The sequence below is a fragment of the Lytechinus pictus genome, chromosome 4 (genome assembly GCF_037042905.1).
Source record: "Lytechinus pictus isolate F3 Inbred chromosome 4, Lp3.0, whole genome shotgun sequence".
Lineage (NCBI taxonomy): Eukaryota > Metazoa > Echinodermata > Echinoidea > Temnopleuroida > Toxopneustidae > Lytechinus > Lytechinus pictus.
The window spans coordinates 6,828,725-6,846,062 of record NC_087248.1 but is presented as its reverse complement, the minus strand read 5'-3'; the positions used below and the strand labels follow the sequence as shown (position 1 = coordinate 6,846,062).

Sequence of the window (17,338 nt, the reverse complement as noted above, 5' to 3'; positions counted from 1 at the left end):
AACTCTTTGTAAGACGGGGCCCAGGATGCATACACTAATCGTGTAAATTAGCAATCTACATGATCTAAGTTATAATTAAGACGAAATGGATATTTGGACAAAAATTTAGATACTATGTTTGTTTATTATTATGAATTAATCACCACAAACGAGTCAATTGCAAATCATTTTTTGAGAATACGCGATGGACTGATAAAGCAAAATCTTTCAAACTGTAATCTCTACGTATTTATCAAAGTGGTGGGTGTTTCATACAGATGTTCGTAAGTTACGAATGACTGGTGATCCTTTCTTGTGCTATGTGATGTCCCTATATGATTTATGACCTAAGAACATGTTCCAGTCGTGCGTAAAGTTGTGCGTAACTTTACGAACAGCTTTATGAAACACCCACCAGGACTGGTCATATTCGATTGATCAAAATGTCACCTTTTTTCATTCACACTTCGTTGATGGTTGACGGTGCAGTTGGATCATTTTTTATTTTGACCTCAGATGGCGCTTTTCAGATATTGCTTGTATGTCCTCCACTGAACTGGAAGTACGTATTTCCAGTTCAGTGATGTCCTCTCACCTGCTCATCACGATATTTTACTCGATCCCTCTCGCTCTCTCCTTATATTTTTCGTCCTTCCAATAATATAACATGCTTATGTACTCTTACTGCTGAGATATTTTTCTTTTGAAAGAAACTAGAACAAATCGGACATAACAATGATGTCACTTTTGTAAATAGTTTGAACTTTTAGTGGGATAAGACTTCAGACAGGAACATTATGCAAAAAAAAAATCCACCCAAACCGATATGGGGAAAATAATTGGTAGTAGATCACGGGGGGGGGGGGTCACCTATCGATGAAATCACCAAAGCTGCTTTGTTATACCCGCCCCCATAAACTCGTATATTTAAGATTTTATAAAAAAATATAATTTCCTTACATATTTCCACATGGATTTCTTTCTGAGTGACAGTGAATTTTTTTTCCAATTCAGCTGATGAAGAAATTAATGTAAATCACCGAGGATCATTAGATCACACGAAAATCCGAACTGATGGAGACACCGATATCCTAAGCACAAATAAATAAAATCACTATAAAATTCATATCATTTCCGTTTTACACATTTTTTTTAAATACAAATATGAACAGGCGTATGACTCTTTTCTAATTTTTGGTGTTTTTCCCTTTAATTTGGTCTGAAGTAGCAATAACGTGACCAATATAGTGCCCCCTCCCTCCAGTGGTGCCAAACTGTTTGCATCCTTTTGTCAGACTGACTCGAAGATAATGAAACAGAAGATTTCCATAGATAATTATTATCACGATGATGACATGCCTTTCAGACCGAGGAAACTTCCCTCCTTTGTGACGTTACCATGGTTACTATAAACTAAAATCACAAGGCCTATAAATATATATTTTTAAGATTGACATATCACGGGATCACACGTAGGGAAATGAGAAAACATCAAAAGTAAAATCAGTACTGAGAGAGAGTGGGGGGGGGGGGGCAGGGGAGCGAGAGGAGGGAGGGAGACAGGAAGAATGGAAGAGAGAGGGGGAGATGCATATAGAGAGGGGGAGAGAGAAAGAAAGAGAATATTAAAGAAATAAGTAGGGGAGGGGCTAAATGGCAGAGGAGAGCGGACTGTCGACATTGCGAGGATATGGGTAAAAAAGAGAGATGAAAATGTGGGACTTTATAATTGTCACTCACAACTTTCCCTTGAGAGATCGGGATGGGGAGGGGGGGGGGCTATAGAAGCCTGCGGAGACGGAAGGGAGGTGTATTATCTAGGATGCATGAAGGAGACTGAAACGCATAGCATATCATTGTACACTCCACATCCCTTTATTGATAATATCCCGTCGCCGACAATGATAGCCGATCCCGCCTAACCGTTTCTGTCATATTTTTACCCATAATCACTCGTCAGCCAAGGAGAAGAGATATAATCCAATTTTAGACGTTCTCTTTTACTGAACTAAACATTTCCAATGACCCATTCACCCTCTATAAACCGTGTCACTTCGCTGAAGATGATATGACACTAGTATTGGCATCGTTGAGATAAGAATATTACGGTCGCCCCCAATTTTATTTTAGCAAACCAAAAACATATTTTAACACTCGAATTATATTCAGACTCGAAGGAAGTAATAATCAGGGATGCGGTACTTGTTTTCGAAAATACACACACACATGCGGCAGCATGTAATAGGCGATACTCTTTGCACAATATCTTCTTTCTAACTTGTGTTTGAATAAAGACTTTGACTGCGATTCTTTGTCTAATGTCTGTTATTTTGTCTTCCTTCAGCAAATATTGACAAGAGCCCGCTCCCGGTGAATGAAATTTAAGTGCATTGAAGAGGACCGATCTTGACACAGGTTTTGTACAGAATAAAACGTTCAACAGAACCGTTCGGTGGTTCACGAAGTGCACGTCGAGATACTTTTTGCTCACAGAAATTATTCTGGTCAATTGTTTTATACTCACGTGGAGAATAGAGCCTAGAAAGAAATTTTGTCATTGTCATAATTCATATCTGACATTTCTGTAAAAATAGCGAGATGAACTTTGATGTTGCATTTTGAGGAGAGTCGTAAAGGAAGTTGTTTTAATGTCAAGGCATCCGCACACACCATCAACAGGAGAAAGTAGGGAACCTAAGAGGAAGCTTTGAAAACTGTTCGGGACTAGTATGACTGTAGAATGTCAACATTGTGTATCTCATGGTAAGGGTATAATAAGATGTTGGTTAATAATACTACAATTTTGCTCAAAGTGAGTATATTTACCGAGTAATTTATCGACTCACAATTTGACATGCATCTGTAAAATATCAATTATCTCAAAATTATCGATGCACATATAAAGATATCTATCATGTATAAGTATACAATCGGTAGAACATGAATGTCGTCTTTGAATGACTGGCGTTAGATAGATATGCGATGAGTTTCCTATACTTTGTTCGTTGTCTTGAATTGGTTATTCTGGATGGTACAACTGTTAAAAGGATCCATGCATGTAACTATCTAGCCCGAAATCCAGAAATAAATCTTTCCATCAAACTTGCTGCTAATAATGCTTGAAATCAATGACGAATCACTCTTAACCATTCAAGTGGCACCAATTAAAAATAGTTTTCATTTGTTGTGAGTGGTATGTCGAGGTTTATGAACAAGATACACTTACATGAGTTAAAATGAAACGTTCCAATTCATTTTCATTTCCCCATGAAATAAATTATGATCACGAGGCTTTGTATTGGTGTTGGTAAGTTTTACACAAAATATTCGTTCAAAATAACGATTGCGATGAACAGATGAAGGTAACATAATGTGATCCATATTTCTACAGTAATATTACCTAGGTTGGCATTTAACACCTGAAAACTAAAACACACTGAAAGAAAAGGATTTGAAAATGGAGCTTCTTTCGGGAGAAACAGTCAAACCCAATAAACGAATTGCACTAATTTATTGTTACGGTATTCATTCAAGCACATTAAGTAAAAAAAAATACATACTAGACCATAATTGCACCGCGTAAGTGCATGTGGCGTAGCAGGGAAGAGGGGAGAAGGGGGATGTCGATATAATTATTATTTTGCCCATAGGTACGATGGAAGCTCATAACTAACCAATATTCTGCTTACTTTTAGATTACTAAGCAAACCAATTTCATCAATTCTATTTAAGGGTTTTAAATGTTTTTTTCTTCCCCATGCCCCGGCCCCTCTCATAGTAGGCCTGTAAGCCGCTTGACAGTGATCATATATGTATTCAGTTGATTGACTTTGAATATGTTTTACCTGCGAACGTGAATGCGATATGCTTATAACATGTGTAATTTGCAATGGAACAGTTAAAAAAGCAAGTAAATTAGAAAGATTATCGTTTGATAAGAACAAACCAATGTGCTTTGCATTGCTGATCACACTGTAAACATGTTGGTTTAAACAACGATGAATAGGACTGAGACTAAAGTCCATATGCCCAATTTATGACTAATGGAAGCTGACACGTATAGTCTCCGAATGTTGGCAGTGGCTGATCCCGGAATCGGGGGGGGGGGGGGGGGGGCTTGTTCCCCTGAGGGGTATTTTTTTTTCAATAGCAAAGTGTGTTAATTTTTTTTTCGAAAATTTGGTGATAGTTGAACCCCTTTTTTGACCTACAGCTACTCATAAGCATAGCATTGATGGCTCAGATAGAAATATTTGATAACCTTGAAATACATTTAACAAAGTTATAATCGTAATTTGTCTTTATGTAAATTAATTTCAACTACGGCATACATGCAATGAAACAATAACATTTATGAGACTAGAATCCTTTTGGATGATTTAAAAAAAAAACTTCGTCATTGGACTTGGGGGCTTGAATTGTGAGTTATTCTACTTTCATCTTGTGATCTTCTTTAACGAGACTGTTGCAGAAACACCAACTCCTTTCTAAATTATATCGTCAATCATAACTGTCCTTCCTGTCTACTAACTGGGCAGAGCAGGGAAAAGATATGGGGCGGGGTGATGATGGTGACTTTATTTTCTTTCTAAATGAACCTAAATAGATTAACTACTATGACAGGTAAATTACCGCTTCGTCTACTTTCAATTCCACAGGGTCTAATTCAAGTTCAGCTACGTTCATTTAACCATAACTTGCGACTTTTCACGACCAAGCAAAAAAAAAGGAAAGAGAGAAGGGTGAAATATAAAATGTTCTGAATATTATGTCAAAATATCACACACAATTGGATTTTTGTAATAAAAATGTTGAAATTTTTTCTCGCTCGCTTCACTCGCTCGCAACTTTTTAGAAGTTTTGCCCGATCGATACAGCATATCTGGCCCCTCAAACTTGTTGGCTCATTACGTCACTGCTTATACTATCAGGAATTAGAAACATAACAATATTTAACGACTGATGGCTATTTGAACATTGAAGTTTGAACCTATCATTCTCTCCCCCCCCCCCCCCTCTCCCTCTCTCTCTTTCGCTCACTCGCTCCACCTCCCTCCCACTTCAGGTATTCAAGCATTCACGGCATTGGTTTTGATGAATGTCTGCTCTTATGTTTCGGTACCCATATTCAGTTTGAGATAATTGACTCTGACGTTTGTTTTTTAAATGAATGGTTTCTTGCTTTCAGTCTACTTCATTTGAGAATGTGATATTAATGGATTACTGAATGTTGATTTGGTTTCAAAACCTTGGATAAAAATGTTACTGGAATGTTTTTATTTTTATGATATCTATAAGTGTATTATCGCTGTGATCATTCGTAATAGGTCCATGCTGTGATCGACGCGTTGATTTGACAGGACGAATTATATTTCTGTTTGGATGGTAAGTATATATAGGGAGACATTATATAGGCCTAATTTTAAACAGGCATAAATTTATTTAGAAACCTTTTCGTCATTTTTTATGAAAGGTTGGCGATGGTAAGGGATTGCTCATAATGCACACATTATGCACAATCACGAGAAGCAGAAGCAAAAAGAAGAGAAAGAGGAAGGAGGTGAAGGATGGTGAGGAGGAAGAGGACGAGGACGAGTCAAGAAGAAGAAGAAGAAGAAGAAGAAGAGGCATAGTAAATGATTAAAAAAGATAATAAAAGAAGTAGAATAATAAGAGGACTGAGGAGGAGGAAGGAAGGAGAGGGCGAGGAAGATTTACAATCGAAAATTAGGTTTTTTAATTTCGGTGGGCGGGTGTGCCCTTTGTCAAAAGCTGCCTATATATGGGCCTACGACAATGAATAAGAGCTGATGAAAAGGATAAAAGAAATAAACTAAATAGAATAAAAAATATAAATTAATGAAGATAGGAGAACGTGACGATGGTTATTCTAATAAAAACGTTTACATTCGTAATGTCGCCATCAATGAAAATCCCCTTGTTATATATAGTGCTATCTCTATCCAAACTAATTCAAATTTATAATTCTTAGAAACTAATCCTTGTGATTATAGACTATGGTCATTCAAACTCAAACCCCGTTGAAGATAAATAGCGCTTTTCGACCGTGGGTTTCAGTCCTTCTTGTCTTGTTTACCCGTAAAATATACTGTACATGAATACCACCATGAATAGTTCTCTAATGCTTTCTGACATTACGAAACTGCAACAATGGTGTCAAAAGTCATTAATCTATTTCACGTGGTGTATAACCATGATTTACCACTTAAAGTACTAGGAAGTGAGTTCGGCCACATATGATTTATCTTAAAAACATTGATCAAACCACGGTCAGAGTAGTCTGACCAATGTGCGAATGTCCAGTTCGACTCTACTCCATCATACCCATGGTTTAAACAATATCTGGAGTGCAAAAAAGACCTAATAGTTTTGGAAGAGGTTTGATTGCTGGCTTTGCTGTCAGTTGTATATGTTGAAGACAAAGCGCAGCAAATACCCAAAATCATCCATCGTGGATTTTGCCGCTACTCGTGCGGAGTTATCCATCGGGGTATCTTATCATGAACTTGAGATTATGATAACTCTGTAATTGAGGTATTAAACACCTTGAATGTGATTGATTGATTGAAAGTGATTTCTACGAATCTTGTGACTAATATTTGCACAATAGATTGATCGGTATATTTTTCTAACCATGTTAACTGGGTCTCAGAGCATGAATATGTGAATTACGTGTTCGCCCCAGTATAGTGTTAGAGTTGATGCCAGCCTTTGTGATATTCATCACGTCGTTTGTATAAAACTACCCTGACTAGTGGCCCGCTAGTTTCATTTACTTTAATATGTTTATTTTCTTTTATGATCTCTTATTCCAGATTCTACGCAAATACAGTATATAGGAACGAATGAGCCGATATTAATCTATCCATGAATGGTTCTCCAGAGTGAACCCAAGTGTGAAGGAGAAGAAAGGAAGAACTGTGAAACCATGGAAGTGACACTTCCCTGGTGAAACCATGGAGGTCTTAACCTGTGTTTCTTGAAACCTTCCCTGAAGAGAAACATTTGGGTGTAACGTGATCAGATCTGCATTATCAAGTCGCAAGTTGCAAAAGCTACTCGATTGTTTATTTGGCCAGGACCAAGATGTAAGCTAATGAGTGGAACGTTTGGACAGCATTATTTCCGTTATTTTAAGAGGTGTATACAGGAATATGCAGCTGCAGAAAAGGATCAAATAGTTGTGTTGCAAGGTTTTGTAACTTCATCCCACGTTATTTTCATGTGATATAAAAGAACGAACATCTTTACATTAAGCTTGTTGGAGACAGCAGAATAACAGCAGAATAATATATGAATATAGTCTTTCTTTATTCTGCAAGCGACTCTTTTTTTAACTACCTATATTTTTTTCTTTGTGCAATCTGTGAAAAATAATAGCCTTCAAGCAGAACACTGTAAAGATACATTATCCTTCTGATTTTAATGATTGCAATTTGGAACACCGCCTGTACTGCAACGACTTATCCATTAGCAATGGACTCCGGAATGGACTTCGGATTAAACTGAACTATTCTAAGAAGTTCCACGATGTGTTTCGTTTTGGATGAAACAGAATATTATTGTTAAAGTCCACAATACAATCGCCTCGTTGCCATCTTAGAACGTCAGATGAAAGAACAATTCTCTCACTTTGAAACTGTATACTTTCGTATACACCCAACGGATTCCCAAAACACAAATATCTACATTATTATATAAATTGGTACCGAGATCAAATTGAAAATGGCAAATGAATCGTCGATACACGATGTTGGGTACTCGGAGTATGTCGATACGAACTGGACATCGAGCGACAACTCATCGACGGGATCGGGGAGTTGCTCGGTTGAGGTCAGCTCAGCGAGAGAAGAAATGGAAGGTAATTCATTGTCATTGTGTTCGTTATAACCGATTGACATATTATTTCGTTTTATCGAATTTACTGCCGGGAGATTTTACTTTCCCAGTCTTTCAAAATAAAATCACCCGGGAAAATCGCCCTTTATATACCCTATAAAAATCGGTAAATAAATCCTCTATATCTTTCGAGGAAATTAGGGAAATACTTCAAAATATATTTTGTTAATATGCGGGATATTAGGCAGTATTGCCCATGTGTTTCCCAAACACATTCTTGCATTTTCCTGTACACCATAATTATACTTCCCAGCATTTACAAATTTATCCCAGAATTTGCCACCTTGGCGAGAAACACCCAAGTTTCGCAGGAAATTATCAACGCTGTTTGTAACATACATCGTACCATGGACCTAGGTCCATGATCGTATGTAACAAAAGACTTCAGTTTTTATAGCATCTTTACAATAATATAACCCCTGTATTTTTCTTGGCATGGTGCCTTATAATGCTATTCTTTCCTTAAAATGGTCGAATTTCATTCAAATCCGATTAAATCTTTAGACTTGTTATTGTTCCCTTTTAGCCCTTTTGTTCGTTGTGAGCAATTAAACCAATGTCATTTAGATCCCCGTAAACGTGTATATTTTCACAATTTATCGGCAGAGGTTTTTGCCGAATCTCGGCAATTTTAATTTCGCTTCGGATGATAATTTTTTTGTCGGCTGCCCATTAAAATGGATTTGCTAATCCCCAAAGCACCCTTGCCTAATTGTCTCCATTCTCTCTCGGTATGAAAAACTTTTGCCTCTTAGCAAACTTGCCGATGTGAAAACTAGAATATGAAACTCGTCACTCTTACATATTATCATGATTTCGTCACCCTAAACTTCTCATAAAATTTGGATCAGGCGACTTTTCGATGTTTTGAGTCTCGCACTTTAGTCAGAGGGGCTTGAGATCGAATCAACTCCGCGTTGTTCATTTCTTCCACACAAAAAAGTCCCGCTCTCGACCCAGGTGAAGCATCACAAATCTATACGATTACCCGATCGTGCCGATTGGACGGTACAGAATAAAAAGTGATACGCGTATAATTTTTATAATCACGTTAGCTTATCATTAATCATGCGTAGTTTAGTGACTTTTATCTTACATTTTCATTCATTTTCTTCCATCTTTAACCAGTTCTACGATCTGTAAGATGGGGTATCGCCATACTTGTAACCCTCACTGTACTATCTAGTGCTACTATCGGCATGTTTCTACACTCCTGGATGAAGATCAGAAGACATGTGCCTTACGGAAATAGAAGAATATTTCTTGTTCGTCTCTTTGGGCTTTTTCCGGTAAGATTTGACACTTGTACGAGAATCAAAGTGTTTATGCATCGAAAATGACCTAAAACGGGGGCAGCAGAACAGTTTTGAAAGTGTTTTGAAAGGATGGGGGAGCTGAATAAAAATTCCACAGTAATGGTCAATTTCACGTTTTTGTTCAAGTTTGTTGAATGGGGGAGGGGTTTCAGCCCCCCCCCTTCCGAACCCCGTTTCCACGCCCCTGTAACGATCTGTAAGCAAGTGGCTCGAGTAGGTATGCTAAATAATATCTACATAGCACAAAATTACCCTTTGCAGCCAGCACTTTGCGTTTGGTAAAATCTTTTTTCAACCAACCTGTTACTGACTTTAATCGTATTTCCTGAGAGTGCAATCATTTCAGAAATGAACATGAGAGCTTTTGGCTAATACATGCATATGGAAAAAAAGCAATTATATTTACAACTTCATGTACATGTACTTGATTTATTGAGTAATGCCATGGTGTACCGTTTAGATCGTGATGTATCATCAAAGGCACTGACAACATTAACAAGTTCAAAGTCCCAACTAAATTCTTATCATATACGTGTTTGATATCAGGGTAGATGGTATATATTTTATGATTATTAATGATTTTTCTGGAAATTGATTAGCAGGTCAATAAGGGTCAACGGAATATGCTGTGATAATCATATTCCTTACCAATGATCCTTCTCCTTTTTTATATGAAATTAAACGCGGTTATCTCAACATTTTGAATTATAGTAGGAGATGGAAAAGAAGAAGAAGAAGAAGAGGAGGAGAAGAAGAAGGAGGAGGAGAGAAAGAAGAAGAAAAAGGAGAAGGAGGAGGAGATGAAGAAGAAGAAGGAGGAGAAAGAATGGCGATGAAGAAGAAGAAGACCAAGAAGAAGAAAAAAGAGAAAAATAGGAAGAGAGACGAGAATAAGAGCTTGTAGACAAAATAATGTCAACAAAGAATAGAAAGCGAACGGAACGAAGTATATCAAAACAGAGAGATATAAAGTGAATAAAATTTAGGAAAAATAAGTACATGTAGAAGAAAACTTGAAAGACGGAGAAGAAAATAATATAACTCCATTCAAATTTCGAATTTAGTTCCATAGAAACTCTTCGCAGCACCGGAATTTCTCATACCGTTGATATAAGAATGAAGAAAGAAACGCCCACTGTCCTACTCTATTAAAAGCACTGAAGTAAAATATTGCAGGTGCAGTTCTATATTTATTGCTTTCTCGATGGATAATATAGATTATCGAATGATCTGTACTCTCAAAATTACAAGGGGTAGTTTATTGGTATCATCTTGAATGAACTTATCGAACTTGTATAAAGAATATATGTCATTTCTTGTAATTAATCATTTTAAAAATCGTTAAAAAAATCGTTAGGACCTATACAGTGCCGCTTCGCTGTTTGCTCGAGTGTGCTCACTGAATTGGTAGATTAAAACGATTTCTCATTTCAAGAACTCTGAATTGTCCTCTTGCAGCACGGAATGTTAACAGAATTTGAAAACCACTTAAGTCATATAAATCAAATTTGGAGCAAATGTCATAAAAGTCGCATATCTCATTTCCCCCTTTCTTGCCTATCTCATTAAAGGTCTTTTCAGGAACATCTTTAGCTGGATTCTATGTGCCCAAGGCATCTCTTATTGCAAACTGGGGAGCAAGTTTGTAAGTACATGATTTCAATGCATTTTTTTTTCTTTCAAAATCCCCCGAACATGGCGAAAGTTTATTTTAATAAGCTGAAAGTACGAGAAGATGGCATATTTTGATACGTTTGTCTAATTTTTTTGGTGTTTCATTTTTAATTGTCCCTTTAAAGACATTACACCATGGAGCTAGCATTAAGCTCTTCTGTTAATCTGCAACGGCGTGCATACGAAAATCGAGATTATTGTTTCGCTTCATTATTGTTGTCTGTGGTGTTCAAGTTGATATTTAAAAATAGAGTTTAGACGAAAGCATTTTTTTTTTCAGTAATAGCCCTTTGCCCTGAATGGAAATATTTATACTGAATAAACTGAAACATATACGAAAAGTGTTTAAATGTACTTTCATGTCTGATTTTTCCCCCATTAATACCATCGCCGCCGCCAACGACCACTATTCATCAACTGCTCTTGTTAGCCTTTTGACTATTACAATCACCACCACCTTCACCACCACTTATCCTACTGCTATTACTACAACTGTCACCATCACGACGACCACCACAACCTGCACGACCACGACGACCACCACCACCTGCACCTCCACCACCACCACCACCACCACCACCACCACCACCACCACCACAACTCACTACCGCCAGCACAACCACAACTCACCACCAACACCACCACTACCACCACCAAAACTAATCATCGCAACTCATCACCATCACCACCACCACAACCAGAACTTACCACCACCACAACCACAACTCACCACCACCACCACCACTACCACCACCACCACAACCACCCTCATCACCTCTACCACTCGCCACCACCACCAGAATGTCTAATTTTGTCTACTCTTGTCTCAATATATTTTACAGATATCTTTCGACGACGCTTTATACTTTCGTTCTCCTGATCGTTGACTACTATGGTGGGGTTGAGCCCATGGAACATCACATTGAAGGTATCAAAGTATCCCTCTCAGCCCCACCCCTCACATGCTGCTGTCCATGCTTGCCAAAGATTAATTTCACCATGTAAGTTAGCTGTCAGCAGAGATTGATAATTTCTTTCATTTTTCATTCAATTTCAACAAGCAAGAAATTTATCGATGAATCACTCACACTTTTATAAATAAATTTATATTTTTATGACTTTGGCATGTTTAGCTATGCATCCCGAAAATACAAATTCTAGTTACAATTCGATTTTGTTTCAACCATGAAAATATAATCGAAACCATTGTATAATTTCAATAAATAATATAAATGAACATTAACACAATTATAAAGAAATTACCAATCAGAATACATGTAATTTAGATACATAATTTATAATACATACGAAAATAAAGTCATATATTCATTATGCAGAATGACCCAAACAGCAATCCTCGATGTAAATAAAACGCAACCTCTTTTCATATAAAGGATGCATCATCTCATTGTGTTTAATGATTTAAATTTTCAATATGAAGAGTATTCAGTATAAATTATGTCGTATACAATCATATTAAAGTGGGTGTTTGGGGGTTCGAATCTGATACAGGACGAACTTTCATCGACTAAGGCGACTAGTCTTACAAACCGCTTACATCAGACCTCTTTGTGTATTCATCGGTGCTGTGTTGTGGGCAGACGGTATTTATAAACCATCCATAGTAAGTGCAACCGGGAGTGGTATGGTGCTGGGGGTAGGGGCGATCACCCCCTATGATATTCCATTTTGTGAAATAAAAACAGATACAAAGAGAGAATAGAAAAGGAAAAGGGGGCAAGAAAAGGAAATGAGAAGAATGGAGAGAATAAAAAGAATGTTTTGGTCGCTTTACTCTATAATAATCCTATTATTTTAAATTATTGTTAAAAAATAAAACGATTCCTCTATCGAAATATCCCTGGCGCCGCCCCAGGTTAAAAACATGGAGATTTATTTATGACGGCCTTTGAATACCTACAATATACACGAATATAACGAGTTTTTATCAAATGTTTGTCATTTGCTTTAAAAAAAATGGTAATATTTTGTTTGTAAATATTTGTAGGCTGTTGGATTGGATGAGGCTCTTTGTGATATAGCCCTGAACTCATTTCTGCTATACACTTACCGTAAAGAACATTTTGCAATATATCTTTAATGATATGAATATTGTTGGAACAGGATAGAAGTATTTTTATATACTTGTAAAAGCCTATTTCGTCTATTTGTCTATACCCCTTCCATTATCATATGCCGCTTTATCGGTTTCACTTATATTTGTTCCCTATTTCTGCCCTCTTACCCTTTCCCTCTCCCCTTCTGTTCCGGTCTCTTTCCTGCCTGTTCCCCTATCTCTCCAACCCTCCCTTCTTCCCTATCCAGATCGAGGCTGACTCGGCCTTCGTCTACCTTAGCAGTATCAGTCTCGTATCGTCCCTGGTCGCTGTCTACGGCCTCTCCGTCATCTATAACGCCACCCACACCACTCTCCAACACTTTATGATCTCCATCAAGTTTACAACCATCAAGTGCGTGCTCATCATTACCAACGGTCAGAACCTCCTCATCGCCATCCTCATCGCCACCGATGTCATCCCGTGCGTGGGACCCCTCGACTCGGCCGTCAGGGGAGAACGTAAGTTGATAATGTTTGTCGGTAGTAGAGAGCTTTCGCAATCGCGACGCAGAACGAAGTTAGAAACACGTGTATTTAAAATGCCTGTCAAATGACAATGAACAGCTGAGAGGTCTTTGTCGAAAATTGGTGAACCGGAAGAGCATTTTCGTCCTAAGTTTCGGAGCTGACGAAATATTGTAAATACATGTATACTGGTTGTCCAGGTTCCATGACGAAACTACTGATTTGATTCACAAATTTTCGACAAAGACTTCTTGGTTGCTCATTGTCACGAAGTTCATTTTGTTTGCTATGTCCTTGAAAGGTTATGCATTGCGCTGTAAAAACCCTCTATTACCTCGCTACATAATTTATATCTAAGTCACCAATGGGCATCATTAATCAGATATGGAGAGATGGGGGGGGGGGGGGGCGACCGACTGTGCCAGTGATTTTTAGAATAGCGGAAAGTATATTATCCCATGTATTGTATTGATAATAATGTCGATGTAAAGAGGTGTGATAGGGATCTATTTTCCCCCGTCACTCGATTTTCCCTTAATTTCACTGTTTCACTGTTACAGTCCATTTCAATATTGGTAATCGCTCCTATTTTTCTCTTCTTAATCATGAAACCAACTTTTCAGTCGAACTTCATCTTCTCTCTTACACAGTTCTCTATAACATGCTCGTAGTGTTCGAGATGTTCCTCTTGACATTCAGCTTCAAACTATACTACTGGCGATGGATGGTCAAACACGAGTACGGTCACCGGTTCGCATCGGCATCGGTCGGCGACTTCGCTGACCTCGGTGAAAACGCTCCCATGAAAATCACCCACGACCGCTTAAACGACCTCCAGGAAAAATCGAGCGCCAACGGGTCCCTGTCAAATATCTCGAAGACGGGTTCGTTTAAGAGCGAGACCGTAGTTTGATCGAATGGAGTCTATTGCACACGATCGGATTTGCCTGCGATTGGTTTGCGACTGATATACGACTAAGTGACGATTGAATCAAACGACGGTAATGGGTCTCGTTCATGACCTCGCGATATAACAACAATTTTATATGCGAGGTGTTAACATCATGCCAATACTATTGTCTGATTGGCTGGAAGTTGGATTGAGCCTACGATCCAAGGGATCATGGCAATCCTTTAATTGTTATTATATGCTTTCGATTGCCCCCCCCCCCGAGTCAGGTCTTACAACTGGTCTAAAATGATTTGATATAAAGTCATTTCTTATCTTACTCGAATCGTAAGCAGTAAAATCCATGCGGATCACAGTTTTGCAGGTTTTTAGCTTTCAAACCTGTCCCATCGGATGTATTCTTAAAACGATTGGGAACATGCTCTTTAGCTCGGTAAAATGATACCTAATATTTTGTAAATGTTATGCAATGTTGCGTTGAAATTTAACCCTAAAACATACATTTTGCCCAATATGGGGGAAAATATCATCCAGCAAACATATATGTTCCCTTTCTATCCAATATTGGGTAAAGTTTTACTCAATCTTTTTTAGAGTGCACTAAAGCATGTATGGTTAATTGCCTAATCGTCTATTTCCAACTCGTCCACTCATGGGTCTACCTTCATTAAATCTAATGCCATTCCGTCCATCAACATTTTCGTCTACCCACCATTTGGTCCAATAATCACTTCGTCTAATCACCAGTTCATCCGACCATTTCGTCTCATACCAGTTGGTCTACTTTGTAATACCAATTTTTCTTTTCATTCATTCCGCCTAATGAGCACTTAGTCTAGTTAGACCAAATGGTATATGGACTAATTGGATTGGCTATTGGACCAACTGGTTGTTAGACGAAATGGTGAGTGGATGATATGGCAGTTAGACCTTGTGGATAGTGGATGAACTGATGGTAGACAAAATGATAGTAGACGAGTTGGTAGTTCGACGACTTGGCAATAGACCAATTGAAAACGAACCTATAGCATCACCTCATGGATTTCATCAAATTCAATTAATGACGAAAACTGGTGTGTAGTATGGCAAATAATAACAGCAGACCAGGGGACCGTTTCATAAAGCTGTTCGTAAGTCAAGAGCGACTGATCCTTCCTTGTGGTAAATGATGTTCAGCATTATGTTCATTGGTGATTATTTAGCGCATAAGAAAGGCTCACCAAAACAGTCGTTCTTACAGTTGCTCTTTACTTACGAACAGCTTTATGAAACACCCACCAGGGGCCCGTTGCATAAAACTTTTACCATATAAAAATACTCGCAAAATTTTTGCCAGAGTTATTTAATGTGTAATTTTCAATGGCATAATTTTGTTTGCCAATTATGGCAAAGGTTTTTTGCAACGGGTCCCAGAATGGGATTTCTTTGAAGGGATATTATACATAACTAAAGGAAGTATTGTGGTCTAATATATCATAACTAAACCAATAAAGAAGCTCATTTGAAATACTTTAAGTTGGTCGAATGTATCTCATAGAGCTATTTCTCTTCTTACTTAATAATTTTATTGTCGATTATCTGACGGTGAGGTGAAGATAGAGTGAACTGGATGAAAAGGTTGAGTTTGTGATTCTGGATTTTTTTTAAAGATATAGATCATACGTCAACCGTTATTTTTTTCTGCTTTGTACGATAATTCCCAGTTTCTAACCATGCCAACGGAAGAAAGGAAAGGGGCAATGTTATAGATTCATATACATTTACTATTATTTTTTGGTGTATTTATGAGCCCTTCTCATCTCTCACTAAGTCCAAAGAGAGGTTTGATATCCCTAGTATCTTTCCATCCTTCAGTTCTTTAAGCATTCCCACAACTAGAGAACAATGCCTTTGAGATAGACTATATGGATATTACTAGATGGACTAAGCGTTTACACTGTTTAAGATTTTAAACAACTCTTTATTGAGCCCGTCACTCTAACAATATTATTTGAATTTTAAAAGCAACCAAACCTGTTTAAACTTTCGTAAAATTGTCCACCATTACGAAGCTGGTCATAATGGTGTTGAGAATAAACCGTCTATCGAAAATTTCCATGATTAAAAAAACCTGTCTTTTAAATAACATTGCCCAAAATCTAAACAGCACATGTTTGAATAATAGTTGCTAGATCAACGAGCTTAAACAGCATTTCTTAAGATGTATAAACTCAATACAACCCTCAATTTTTATATGTATTGCTTATTGAATACATTTATGATAAGATGCAGATTGAATGCTGGAGGTACCTTCCTGATCTCTCTCATTGTCAAATTGATATTTTATATGTTTTTCCTATGCTTGATAACTTTAGGTATGTTTTATAGTGTTGTAAGTTTTGATCATGGGACATGCTGCATTTTTACAATATAAAACGGAACTATTTTATTGATCACATCAATTATTAAACGCTTGAAAATATGTGCATATCTCATGCTGCCACCAACGAATATAATATACAGGAATATAAGATTGGTTTTATTGTCAAAGTATAATGAACATGATTACTGGCTCTATGTATTTTTGTATTGTATTATTCTAGATTTATACACAGGCCTATGGTTCTTCGAATTCTAATAAATGATTTATACCTCAGTTTATACCATTACATTTGTATCGTAGTCTTTGTGGAAGGTTGAATTCAATCACAAACTGGCAATGACCAATCAATACCATTGTTTTATGAGGATCCTGATGATCATGTCCACTCTCAGCCAATCAAAATCAATGTTGAAATATGCAATTTTTTTATTACCATCAATTGGAGGGAGGGGTCCGAGTTGCTATGTATTTTATTGCTTTGAATGATGTCGGCTGTCCATAGATCAAAACGGCGGCATGCGAGCAGTAAGAGGTGGCCAATCTTTGAACAATGAACTTAGGGATAACGCCACCTACGGCAGATAGAGAGTGTA

General features: G+C 37.5%; 1 protein-coding gene across 3 annotated transcripts; it reads left to right on the top strand.

Annotated features, from left to right (window-relative positions):
* The first annotated feature begins 2,248 nt into the window (after positions 1 to 2,248).
* Positions 2,249 to 17,023, top strand: LOC129259630 (organic solute transporter subunit alpha-like). 3 transcript variants are annotated; one of them, XM_064098270.1, is made up of 9 exons: positions 2,249 to 2,742; positions 5,307 to 5,364; positions 6,816 to 7,861; positions 9,028 to 9,188; positions 10,787 to 10,860; positions 11,732 to 11,890; positions 12,402 to 12,513; positions 13,215 to 13,467; positions 14,124 to 17,023. In XM_064098270.1, exons 3-9 carry the CDS (start codon positions 7,726 to 7,728, stop codon positions 14,384 to 14,386), a joined length of 1,158 nt encoding a protein of 385 aa, XP_063954340.1. In that variant the 5' UTR covers positions 2,249 to 2,742; positions 5,307 to 5,364; positions 6,816 to 7,725; the 3' UTR covers positions 14,387 to 17,023. The 3 variants fall into 3 exon arrangements, with proteins under 3 accessions (XP_063954340.1, XP_063954339.1, XP_063954341.1); XM_064098269.1 differs by lacking the exon at positions 5,307 to 5,364 and having other exon boundaries at positions 2,367 to 2,742; XM_064098271.1 differs by lacking the exons at positions 2,249 to 2,742; positions 5,307 to 5,364 and adding an exon at positions 6,255 to 6,534.
* The last annotated feature ends 315 nt before the right edge of the window (positions 17,024 to 17,338 follow it).

What these genes read in the sequence shown, in the direction of transcription:
- LOC129259630 (XM_064098270.1), top strand. Translation starts at nt 7,726, where the DNA reads ATGGCAAATGAATCGTCGATACACGATGTTGGGTACTCGGAGTATGTC. An exon ending in AGCGAGAGAAGAAATGGAAG is followed by an intron (nt 7,862 to 9,027) that starts GTAATTCATTGT and finishes ATCTTTAACCAG; the next exon opens with TTCTACGATCTGTAAGATGG. An exon ending in CTCGGCCGTCAGGGGAGAAC is followed by an intron (nt 13,468 to 14,123) that starts GTAAGTTGATAA and finishes TCTCTTACACAG; the next exon opens with TTCTCTATAACATGCTCGTA.